Source organism: Corvus kubaryi, unplaced genomic scaffold (genome assembly GCF_017639235.1).
Source record: "Corvus kubaryi isolate FWS band 111438036 unplaced genomic scaffold, C.kubaryi_AGA036_p1.0 136, whole genome shotgun sequence".
Taxonomy (NCBI): Eukaryota; Metazoa; Chordata; class Aves; order Passeriformes; family Corvidae; genus Corvus; species Corvus kubaryi.
Window position 1 is genome coordinate 5599527 of NW_024580670.1, and position 12309 is coordinate 5611835.

The following is a 12309-nucleotide window of genomic DNA, read 5'->3' on the forward strand; positions in this document are numbered from 1 at the left end:
CTGCTCACATATGTCCCACTCTTGCAGCATCCAGCCTGGGAGAAAGGAAATAAGGATTAAAGATCCTCTTCCTTCAGTCCATAAATGGTTGGCTTCAGCCATCAGGAAGGATGTGTGTGGACCATGACAGGAGATAATAAACTGGAAGGGGCTAAGGGTAGGACACATTCTGCCCAGCTGTGGGGACAGCCAGGGTAGAGGCTGAAGAAGAGGAAAATAAATGTTTGTATCCCAACTACTGGCTTTACAAATGAGAGCAGCATTTCTGTGTCCCTGGGGACACTCCATGAGTGTGCTGTGTCCTCAGCTACATCCCAGCTTTCCAGAAATCACTTATTAAGCCATGAGACTGCAATTTCTCCCTGTTCTTGTCATGTGTGATCTCTCAGCAATGTTTTACAGCAGGTCTGCATGACCTTCAGCAAACAACCTTCATCTGCTGTAACCAGAACAATCAGTTTTACAAAAGTCCCATGTTTGCCAGTCCAGGTGGGAGAGCTGTGCTCTCAAAGATGTCACCTGCCTGGGCTGGGCTGAGCTCACAGGGAACTGTGACAAAATTCAGATCCACAGAAGCCTTTCTCCTTCACAGCCTGAAAGTGTCCAGGCCCTGTGAGCCTGCTTTGGTGAAGAGCCACAGCCTACAGGATCACAGCACATGCCTGCGACTGACAGCACTTGATCTCCCTACCAGCCTCACCCACACAGCACTGGGGATCAGAGACCTCTCAGACACTGAGTGCATCCAGTTAGAGGAGAAAACAGGAGCAGAACATCTGGACTAAACCTTCTCAACCACAGATAATCCACAATGAAAGCCATGAGGAGCACTCAACCTGCAGAAATAGCAGGAAAATCTAGACCTAGCAGGAAAAGCTAGACTTACATTAGATACCAAAAAATCCAACCCAAAGTCTCAAACAGTTGGGAAATCAAACTTCCCTGAGTTGTTGCTCAAAGGCTGAAGAGTTTGTAACAGTCCTGAGCAGACCTTTCAAATGCATTGAAGCAAATGCAAAATCACATCCCCAAATTTACTTCCACTTAAGTCATTTGGGCCTACAGAAACATCCACAGGCTTTAGCAGAGCCTTTCAAAATCTGTCCCATCTCTGGGCGGAAAGTGGCACACGCAATCTGTCACATTTGGGAGCTGGGCACACTTCAGCTCCCAACCCTGCCAGCCTGGGCAGGTGACTGTGTACACACACGGACCCCCTCACCCTGCCCAGGTGTCCGCAGCGATCAGCATCCCACCCAGCAGATCTGAGTGCACCCTCCTGCCCTGCTCTGCCCCATGCCACCCACAGTGTATTTCTTGGGGGGGAAGTGGATTAGACATCAAACATTACATAAGTTTAACAGCAGCATTGTGGGGAGCTTCAGAAAACATTAAACAGCTCAAGTCGGGGCAGAGGACTGAAGAAGAGGGAACACAAAGCCAGCACTGCAGGTGTGGGAAATGGGAAACACAATTACTGCTCTGCTTGCAGCTATTGCACAAATTAAAAGCGTGACAGGCCATGGCAGCACAGTGGAATTGAAAAGCAGGACCTGTCATTTACCAGTTACTCAGCTGGCATGGAAAGAATAAAGATATCGTATATTACCACAGAGAAACCACTTATGGTAACAGCGTGTGCAGCGTAGATCCCAAGGTACCTTTAGTTGCTAATACCTGCCTGGTCAAATGTGCAGGAACCACAGGCTCCCTGTCCTGGCATCCAAATGAAGTCATTGTTCCCTCCTGCAAGCCTGCAGTAGGAGAAGCTAACACGAGTCAGGGTGATTTTTGCTTCTTAATTTACAGCGTCAGGTGAGAACAGGGCTAGAGAAACAGCTGGCAAAGCTCTCAGAAAGCTGCCATTAGCCAGGCTTGACCTTGCAGGAGCAGCCACACAAATGCTGTGCAAGTCCCTGAAAAGTCAGAGCAAGGAGCAAAAGCCATCCCAGCTGCCAAGAATGTCCTCAATGCACTGAGGCTTCTCAGGAAGAGGAGCAGCCAGGGCTGTCCCCACAGCCCCACTACCATGACAGCAATGCAACTCCTAATGGTGAAATTGGAAGTGTCATTTAATTAACCCCTTGCACCCCAATACATTCCAATGACAAGAGTGCTGACATTCGGGTGGTGTGTCAGTGCAGGAAGGGATGGCATTCCCACCCACCCAGCCTCAGGAGACATGGCAGCCCCTTCCATGACCCAGTGACTTCCTCCCCTCTGATGAACTTCCAGACATGGCCATCTTTTATCATCCATTGCAGGGGGACGACACAGGACAGAGAGGACACAGTGGGGACACTGAGCCTCGTCCTGCTGCTGGCTTCACTCAGAGCTCTGCCTGTGGCTCTGCACCTCCCCTAGCTCACACGGACACGCTCTCCAGTGTCTCCATCAGCCCGTGGTAAGAGCAAGGAATGTCCACTCAGAAGTGCTTCACTCTACACCCCAAGCCCTTGCAGAGTAGGGTGCACACCATGAGGCTTCTGCTTCTGCCCGCAGTAAAGCTCTGCAGCCTGGAAAGCAACAGTTCACACCAAATATCCCCAAAAGATGCAGCTGGGATCACGCAGCCCCTGGAAGACTGATGAAATGTAAAGCACTATACTCAGCCCATATAAATCATGCTGGTTTAGTGCCTGTCCTGTTTAAAGCCTCTCTTCTCTCATACCTGTGGCAGATTTCCATTCTTTGTTAGCTGGTACATGAAAGGCCGTGTCAAAGAGGCTGCTCTTGGTGGCAAGAGAAACAGAGACTCGCCAGTGGGGAATGCAGCAAGCCTGAACTCATTTGTTAGCTTGTCCAATTACTTTTCACCTTGAGTTTTGTGTTTGCAGAAGTGAAAAGGACCCTGAAGAGGAGACTGTAAAACCATAAAGAAAAGCCAAAATACCCTGGACTCTTCTCTCTTCTCCTCCACAAAGCCAGGCCACCTTGTCATTCATTCTTTTCCAGTCACTGAACTATGATCCAGAGAGGATCATATAGCAGAGTTGGCATATAACAAGAAATATCAATCCAGACTGGCTTAAACTCTTGCAAGTATGACAGTGCTCAAAAAATAGACACCTGAATTGCCTTCCTGTTTTCCTCAACAAGCCTTATGAATTTTTTATGAGCTGCAAAACTTCCAGTGCCGGTGTGAAACACTGATGTCTTTCTAATAGGGACTAAAACATTCTTCTCTCCCATACCTCTGACCCCATGTATATACAGGTATCCCTTATCTGTAAGGTTTGGTTTGTCTTTTTTTTCTGACTTAACCTAGTACTAAGAGCGTTCCTCCTTTTTGGTGGAACTTGTCTTGGATGAATTTCTGCTGAAATATTTCTGTGTAAGGCTCTCAGATAAGCAGCTAAGAGCTGAGGCCCTGAAAATCTGTAACCCAGAGGCTTCCAGCAATGTGCCTTTTTTTCCAGGTTTCACAACACTGACCTTCTGACAGTGTAAAGTGGCACAGAGCCACTGCAAATGTTCAAGGTCTGCTGGTAAGACCATTTGATGACCACACAGGTGATAACATAACAACACTTTAAAATACTCAACTGCACGGACCACAGTGCTGGAAGATTTGGGACCACCAGTGCCCCCATTGCTGGGGCTGCAACATGCAGCTCAGCTTTTTCTGCTTTTCCACAGTGGCAAGTGGCTCTAAAGAGCTGTTCCTGCACAGGGACATTGGTCAGCACCAAAAGAACTGCCCAGATAGTCAATTTTTTCCAAATTATTATGAAAACACAAATAGGAACTCAGCATGCCATGACTGCCATTGACTGTGGGGAATCACTAGGGACATAAGGAGTGCAACATACTCAGCTGAGAGGGAAAGGGGGGGAAATCGTTTATACTAATGAAACAAAGTCAATTATTACACCAGTAGTAAAACAACGACAGGAGCAGGCCTGCAATTTCCTCAGTAATAATCTCACTCCCTCCGTGGAATAACAACACTGCCTTTGGCTTCGTAATTTATCCATGAGGGTACCAGCCCATTGTAACAGAGCAACCTCCTCATTACCCCCAGAATGAAAGCAAGTGCCCCCACGCTATTAACGTGCTGCCAGAACACACCAGCCTCTGGAGACGGCGGGGATCAGCCACCAGCCCCTGGTAACGATGCACAGCCTGAAAGGCAGGTAGCCAGAGAAAACACGAGGCCCAGTTGCAAGTGGGGAGGAAAGGGATGAGAGGGTTAAAACCTGCAGCCTGTCACTCTTTGTCATGCCAGAAGAGACTTGGATAGCTCATGCTTTTAAGTGTTTGTGTCACCAGAGCAGGGAGAACTGCTGCTCCCCAACTGCCCCACAGTGACTGAGCCCTGCACCTGCCTTCTCCAGATCACCAGAGAACAACTGGTGGTACCTGCCCATAATGAAGCGTGTTATTAGTCTCAACTGCTTGGTTCAGATGGTTCAGTTTGCACCTGCATTGGCTGAGGAGCCCACAGACAATTGGTCCTTCCTCAGGCAATGCTGCTGGAGACAGGATGGCCATGCACTGAGGACAAGTGGCAAGCACACGCCTCAGGTAACAACCACAGTCTCAAATACTCCTCTGCCAGACCTGACAGAGCAGCTTCCAAAGACCTGTCCACAGCCAAACCATCCTGATGCCTTCTATTAGTGTTACTTTGCATTGCAAATAATCAATTTTAAATAAGGAGGCTGAAATCTAGCACATGCCACAGCAGCTCCAACAGCTAACCTGGCCCCAGAGATGCTTCACTTGCTTCCTCATAGGTGAGGAAAACAGTCAGTTCATTTAAGGGGGTAATGGCTGCAGCTTCAGCACAAACCCTGTGAGATGATACATAAGCCAAGCATGGGTGAAATTGTCTGGACACACATTATTCAGTCATCAAACTGGTCAGTTCTGTGGTGCTGAGTCCCCCGGGCAGGATTGGCACCTTATTCAGATGGGAAGGCAGTGAGGGCAATGATCCACTGCAGCAACCAGGCTGCAGCAATCCTTCCTCCCCTGCACCCACCAGGCATGCCCTTGGGAACACAGGGACCCTGACCTCCCATCAGAAACACTTACATTTGCCACAGCAGTAACCTGATGTTAAAAAAAAAAGGAAGAAGAAGAAAAACAAAGCAGACAAGGCCCAAGCTTCTGAAAGACAAAGTGTTCTCTTCCTTATCCGGCAATCTTATCTGATCAGTGCTCTGGCATTTCAATTTCCAGATTACCCAGCTGACACGCGCTGCTCCGGCGGCGCACGGAGGAGCCACAGGCCAGCAGCTCCCAAACCGGGGCTCAGCCAAGGTCCTTCATGTCACTTCGTATTTAGGCAATTAAATAACCTCTCCTGCAAGGGGACAACACTCAGTGGTTTCCCCAGCTGCAGGTCTGGATGTCACCACACAGCAGATCACAGCCGCTCACCTTCACAAGGTCATGACATCGCGGTGTTTGAGTTGCATTCCCGTGATTTCCTTAGCTGTCCTTTTGCCTTGGCAGGACCACTGGCTTTTATCCCTTCCATCACTGGAAGCCCAGCTGCAGAACAGGAGTTCCCTGTGTGGCTAGAACAGCCATTCCCAGAGGTCAACAGCTCATCATTACCACTCTTAACACGCTGCTCCACGAGCAATTCAGCCCCTGCCCGCCTGTGATGTCCAAAGGGCTTTGCCCACCCCTGGGAAGCCCTACATGACTTGACCAAGAGACCAGTTACACTGGAGAGCCCATCCAGGGGCAGAAGAGCTGCAACACTCTGGGACAGGTTGGCATCTGGGGAAAGAAGCTTTCACATGTTTGAATTCCACTTGGGGGGAATGGATTAGAACTTACTCCTGTTAACACTATTAACAACCCCTCAACCAAAACTCTTCATTTCCTTCTTCCTAGTTCTTATTAATCTTGGTTTTTATTAAGTCTATCACATCTCTATTACTGCTGCCTGGTGACCTTGATTGCTCCAACGAAGGCCAAAATGATAAAGCTTTGTGACCAAGTTCACGAACACAGAAATATTTCACCTGAACCTATAGTGGCTATTATGGCTCTTAAGTAGAACAGAGCTATTTAAAAAAATAAAAAATATAAGCCCATATGTGGTGACCTTGCAGAGCTGGAGTGCTCTCTGAGAGTTGGGAGAAGTATATGAATCTGCAGCACCATTCATTACAGAAACCAGATCATTCCTCATCCAGCTTTCTTATCAAAATCCAGGATTGTAATGGTGCTGCTACCCTGGGGATTGCCCCTGCACGGGAAGATGTCTTGTTTCCACAGCATGGGGACACTGATTGAGTGGGACTCCAAGGGGAGGGTAAGAGAAAGGTGAAGTCCAGCATCAGGCAGCTCCAAGGAGCACCTGCCAGGGCTTAGGCCAGGATGCTGGATATCCACTGTGAATGAAGAGAAAAATATTCCTCCTTTTGTTTCAGCCTCCACAAAATACCCAGGTGGAAAAGCACATGCCTAGGGAAATCCTAGTAAAAGCCCCATCGAGAATGAATGTTTGTTGAACCAGTGCTGTAAGTACAGCAGTACAGAGAGCTGACACAGGTGATGTTGCTGTGAACATAACCTTGTCCATGAAAAAACCCACCTTGCTCCCATGCCTCAGTTTCCCCTCATAGTGCTGTGGTGCTTCACACCCATTTGAAGGCAATTGGGATGGGTGGAGAGCCCTGGGTGGGCTCTTCTGGAGACAGAGAAGGTTTTGATAGAGTCTGGACCAGAGCAGGAGAGAACATTGGCAGTTTTGATTAAGTTAAAAACTGCAGAATCAAACTCATTATTAATATAGCTTTACACCACTGCATGTTGTAAGGTGCTTTCTAAACCTGTCACTGCAATTTATCATGCTAACAGTGTAATAAAACACAGCTATAAAATTTTGGATTAAATGTTCAAGGTCAATGGTGGACTTTCAGCTTCCCTATCTCTTCCTTGCTGCTTTAGCAGATGCTCTATTAAGCACTCACAAGCTCTGCAAGAAAGTTTCTTTGGAGAAAAGATTCTGTTGTGGAGCATTTCCAGAATTAAATCTTCAGGTAATTTGATCTTCACCAGATTACAAACCAATAAATAACAAGACTAATAAACACTGGTTGGTTTCAGGTGGAGGCTTTTTCACCAGAAACACTCTAAATTTTCTTGTGTTTGCGAAATGTGGCTCTCTGAAGCTGTCTTTGTAAAATAGACAGAAGGTGATTCCTTAATTTTAATGGAAATTTGGATGTGCTAGAGCAGCACCCTGGAGATTTTGGGGGGGCGTTTACAGCAGGATATAGCGAGGCTGAGACAAGACTCCACTGCAGTACATTGTAAATAAAAACAATGCATGGTGCTGATGCAACTGAGTTTTTTATGTATTAAAGGGCAACAGAAGCAGCATATATTTATTTACCCCTATAAGCTGTATACAAACATGCACAGCAATTGCAAAAGAGTGAAATTCTTCAAAATTACTAAAAAGATGCTCCAATGTCCCCTGGTGTAGCCCCAACTATTCAAGCCACGCAGTTGAAATGACTCTGCAGGAGGATCTGCTCTCTCAGTTTCCCTTGGATGATTCCTGTTATTCCATTATAAAGATGAAGGAAGCATTTGGCCACACAGTCACCATCAAAAAAACAAAAAAAATGAAAATGCAGATCCTATCCTAGTATTAAATTATTCCCTCTATTCTGGCACATGTGCCAGGAGGCTGACTCGTTGTTCAAGCTCCAACAGTTGGCCATAATAAAAGACATTACTTCTTCCCACAATCCTTACCTCTTTTACAGCCTTACAGGAGAATGTAACAGATACAAGAACATGGCTGCTATTAAATTAGTGGCATCGCTATTTCTTATTTTTAGAATGTTTGGCTGTTTCCCCTGATGCTGAATAGGGCAACTAATTTACTAGCAAATTAATACTGCTTATCTTTTCTTTCCTGAGAGCTCAGCTGCCTCCTGCCTTCCCTTGGTAATGGCTATCCCCAGGGACACATCTGTGGCCTAGCTTGAAATGTGTCACCCTTAGAAGTGGGACAAGGGCAGCTCAGTTCAGTGTTGGGAACCTGGCACCACCACACAGCGCAAATCAGGAGGTGCAAAGGCCAAAGGCTTTTGGCTTTGCAATGAAATTGTTTCCTAAACAAAACTCACCCCCGAACATGAGGCAAAACCTTGGGAATCTTGGTCTTGTGTTGGCGTAGCAAAGCCCAAGAAGGCAGCTTGCAAAAGGAAGCCATGGCCAGGGCATCTGGCAGCAGGATCGGTGCCCTGTGGTACTTCATGTTTTGGGACATTTGCTGGGTCCTCCTGACCCCCAGAGCCTGTTAGTGAGTGCTGAGGTGCAGCTGAAAGCACCTTTAGGGAAGGATGTTGCCATGGCCCCTGGTCCCTTAGAGAATCATTAAGGTTGGAAAAGACCTCCAAGATCATTGGTCAGATCCTTTTTCCTTTTCTTTCCATATATCAAAGACTCTGTTCTGTAACACCTTTCTCATTTGGGGTAAGGAATGAGCTCTTCACCTAGGACAAGGCAAAAAAGAAAAGAAGAAACACTGCAGAACAAATCCTTCTTTATCAGATTGATAGGGCTTCAGCCTGTGGGATTTGGTCAGAGGAAAGCAATGTTCCCTCATGCTCCTCACTTTCAAACCTCCCAGTCTGCCCTCTGCAATTGGAAATGTGGAATTGCTGAACAAGAGCTCTGGCAAGAACTACAAGTACCCCATCATAAAGTCTAGGCTATCCACTTTACTGCACAGTAATCTGTTTTACTACTTGTATTATAGTGACAGAATTGTTTTCTGCAACCTAGTTCAGATTAAGAAACTGGGGGATAAGACACATTAACTTCTGTAATATATATTGCCAGAGCCTCGGCTGGTATAAAACAGCTTCCTGGGGGAATTCAGCAGAAAGTGAAGGGCAGAAACAGTCTTGGCTGCTGATTTTCAGCTTTAGTCTGAAAAACTGGAACTCCTCTGGTGCTACAAGCAAAGCCTCAGGTGGTCACTGTAAATCTGCAGCCATGCTGTCAAAGTCAACACAGCTTCTCAGTGGAGATTTGGGTTAGTTCATGTATTTTCAGAAAATAAGCTTCATTTGCATTATTTATGAAATGCAAACATAAGCTCTGTTACAATGTAAGCAGCACAGCCGAAAAACAAGACCTTAGACCAATGAGAACACCAAGGAAACCAGGCACTGTGTCCTGGGGATGTTTGCAAGCAAAAGCTGTGGTCAGTGGAAATATTGGCCTCTGCATGCCCTGCCAGGGCATGGGGCAGCCGTGATGCTCCTGGGGATGGAGGGAGCTGGGGTGGGTCAGTCCTCATGGGGATTTCCTTCCATGGCTCTGATGCCCACACCTGACACCAGCAAATGCACCACTGGCCCCTCCAGCCCCTTGGGGACATGTTCTTCATGTAGGAGATGCTCAGTGGCCCCACACGATTCCCACATGGCTGCAGACAGCATCACCTGCACCTCCACACAGCCTGTGACCGTTCTGTATCACCACTGATTTGGGAAAGGAAGAGATGGACATGCTATGGCAATAATCACCTGGTTTAGTAACTCTGTTAGTTATTCAGGAGTATGTTAAAAGCTTGGTGTCTTTAGAATTTCTTTTTTCAGAAAGATTAGCAAAAATCCAGTGTTAAACTGTTTTCTAGTTTTTCAGCAGAGTAAATCAAGCTTTGCATCCTCACAGCTCTAACAGGCACTCCAGGAGAGCAAAACTTGGGCAACTCAGAGGAACTGTCCTTTAATGAGAATTTCCAAATCACATGGAGTCATTCATAAGCTAACCCCGCTCCAGCAATAAATGCCCAGTCAATCAAACCAGATGTGTTAAATACACTCTTGGGCACCCACGTTTCATTGACTCTGTGTTCCTCCAGCTCCCACCACAGCCCTGTCTGCAGCCACTGCGAGACTCAACACCACAGCCGGGGTCACTGCGGAAACAGGGAGGATCCAACAAGCATCAGTCTTACTCCAGAGCAGAGCAGAGGAGGGGATGACTGGTAACTGGACATAACTGAGCAGCTGCAAGGCAAGTGGGAAGCTACAAAGGTACAGTCACCTGCAATTCAGCTGTATCATCCCCCACATCATCATGAAATAGCATTAGGGAGGGTAAAGTTAAAGCTCCTGCAAAAAGGCAGGAGATGCTCAGTTAATTAGGATGAAAGTCCACTACAACATCCCAGGTACAGAGCACACAGCACTAACTTGAACTTTTGGAGAGACAGAGAAGAAGGTGGGTTGGAAAATGAGCAGTTGGAAGGAGGCAGAGGTGATCAGAGCAGCATTTCACCTGCTCCAGCACCAGCTCATTGGCCATGAGCTGAACCCCAAGAGGCTCAAGCTCCCATCTAAATCCCTGTGAGCAACTTGAGGTGCTGCCAGGTGCAAGGTTAATCTGCAGAGTATGTTCCTCACTTGGTCATGGTCAGACACAAAGCATCTCTTACATACAGCCGAGGGGACAACATTTTTTTATTGGAAGACAAAGCAGAGCTGCCAACAACTCACAGAGGCAGCCAGGGAGCCCCCAGCTCAGAGGGGACTACTTTGGCACATTTACTGCAGTGTCATGGGACAGCCAATGGGACAACAGCACTGGCACAAGCAGGGGATTTCTCTTTCTAAATCACTGCTTGGGTTTTGCCCTCCAAGTGCTCCATTTGTGGGTTCTTGTCTAGGAACTCAGCTTTTGCAGAGCTCATCTCTGTAGGACCGAGTCTGGGTTACAACAGAGTGGATTACAATAGGTTCTGACTCAAGCCTCATTTCCACCTTACAAACTTATACAAAACAACTTTATTTTCTTTAGCAACTGTGCTCTTCAAAAAGCACTACAGTGCATTATTAAGGGGGAAAAAAAAGCCCTTGTAAGAACAAAGATTATTTTCAGAATTTGTTCAATAGACAGGATAAATTTTGATGAAATATTTACTCTGCAATTGCAGAGTGTGGTTCCTGTCCACCTCCAATTGCAGATTTAATCAAGGGCAGCCCAAGTATTTCATTGAGTCATGAAAGTGATATTGAAATCATAAAAAAGAGCAAAGTTACATGCACTGCTTTACAGCTGATAAGAACGACTGACTGGCAATTTCATTGCCATGATTATCAGCTGCCACAATAAACAAGCAGCTACTTCATTTATTATTCTACTCCATACTCAGTTCTGGCTGAAACCCAGACCCAGTTATTTCACACCAGCCTATTCTCAGGGCTTTTTCCCTGATGCCCATAGAGAGTTTTCATAGGTAATCTTCTGATTTCTGGGTAGGAGCCCCTTAGGCTCTACATATTACTTGTCTGCCTAAACAAACATTTGGAAACGTGATCAGAAAGCAAATCTGTGGATGGTGCTCATGCAGATGGACACTATGGTTGCTCTCCCCCTACTCTGGCCCAGAGTGGAGATTTCTGGCTGTTGTAAGAGCTTATTCCTGCTCTTACAACACACCGTGCCGCAGGGGCTGGTGCAGGATCACTCACCTGCACCGTATGTCGTGGCCAGCATGATGGAGGAGACCCACGCGATCTCGCTATAGGACGTGCCAAAGAAATCCTGGATTTCTTTGAAGAAGATGGCCAAGCCTTTGGGGAAGGCGTAGGCAAAGCCGATGGAGACAAAGGCGCCGAAAAGCACCACCCACCCCCAGCCGCCATCCGGCGGGCCGGGGGCTCGCCCTGCCTCCGCGGGGGCCGGCATGGCCGGGTGGGCCCACGCTCCTCGGGGAGCCCTGGAATACAAAGGGCAGAGTTGCGGGGTCGGTCCCAGGGTGCTGCTCCCTTGGACCCCCTCGTCCCAGGATACTGCTCCCCAGATCCCCAGCCAGGAGATTCTGCTCCCCTGGACCCCCAGTCCCAGAATGCTGCTCCCTTGGACCTTTAGTCTTAGGATGCTACTTGTCCCGACCTCAGTGTTGGGGTGTTGCTCCCTAGATCCCCAGTCCCGGCATGCTGCTCCCCCGGACCCTATCCTGCAGCGCAGCATCGCCCCAACACACCTTCATTCTAGTGGGTCCCGCCTAGTGTGGAGCCCACCCGAGCCCCCTGCGTGGCCACTGAACGCAAAGAGCCCCAGCCACTGGCAGCTGTGCCGGGGCAGCGGGACAGGGCAGAAACGCCACGTGGAAGTGGGGAAAACCAGAAACAGCGGCTCCAACCCGCTGCTCCGCCCCCCCGATGCCTGCCGAGCTCCCGGGACACGCATGGGACACGGGACCCCGCACACCCCGCGGCAGGACCCACCTGCGGAGCGCGGCGCTGGCGCGGCTCTGGCCCCGCGGGACGGGACGGGACGGGACGGGACGGGACGGGACGGGACGGGACG

General features: G+C 48.1%; 1 protein-coding gene across 2 annotated transcripts in view; it reads right to left on the bottom strand.

Annotated features, from left to right (window-relative positions):
• Positions 1 to 12309, bottom strand: part of LOC121658058 (monocarboxylate transporter 2-like) — a 35306-nt gene that overhangs the window by 13218 nt on the left and 9779 nt on the right. Inside the window, exons 1-2 of one of the 2 annotated variants that reach the window (XM_042014461.1) lie at positions 12228 to 12309; positions 11469 to 11716 (exon numbers count right to left, since the gene is read on the bottom strand). The exon at positions 12228 to 12309 is cut by the window's right edge and continues 17 nt beyond it. The exons of the other annotated variant lie outside the window; for it this stretch is intronic. Coding sequence (XP_041870395.1) covers positions 11469 to 11685 — 217 coding nt within the window. The 5' untranslated portion in view covers positions 11686 to 11716; positions 12228 to 12309. The remainder of the gene's footprint in view (positions 1 to 11468; positions 11717 to 12227) is intronic. 2 annotated transcript variants of the gene reach the window in all.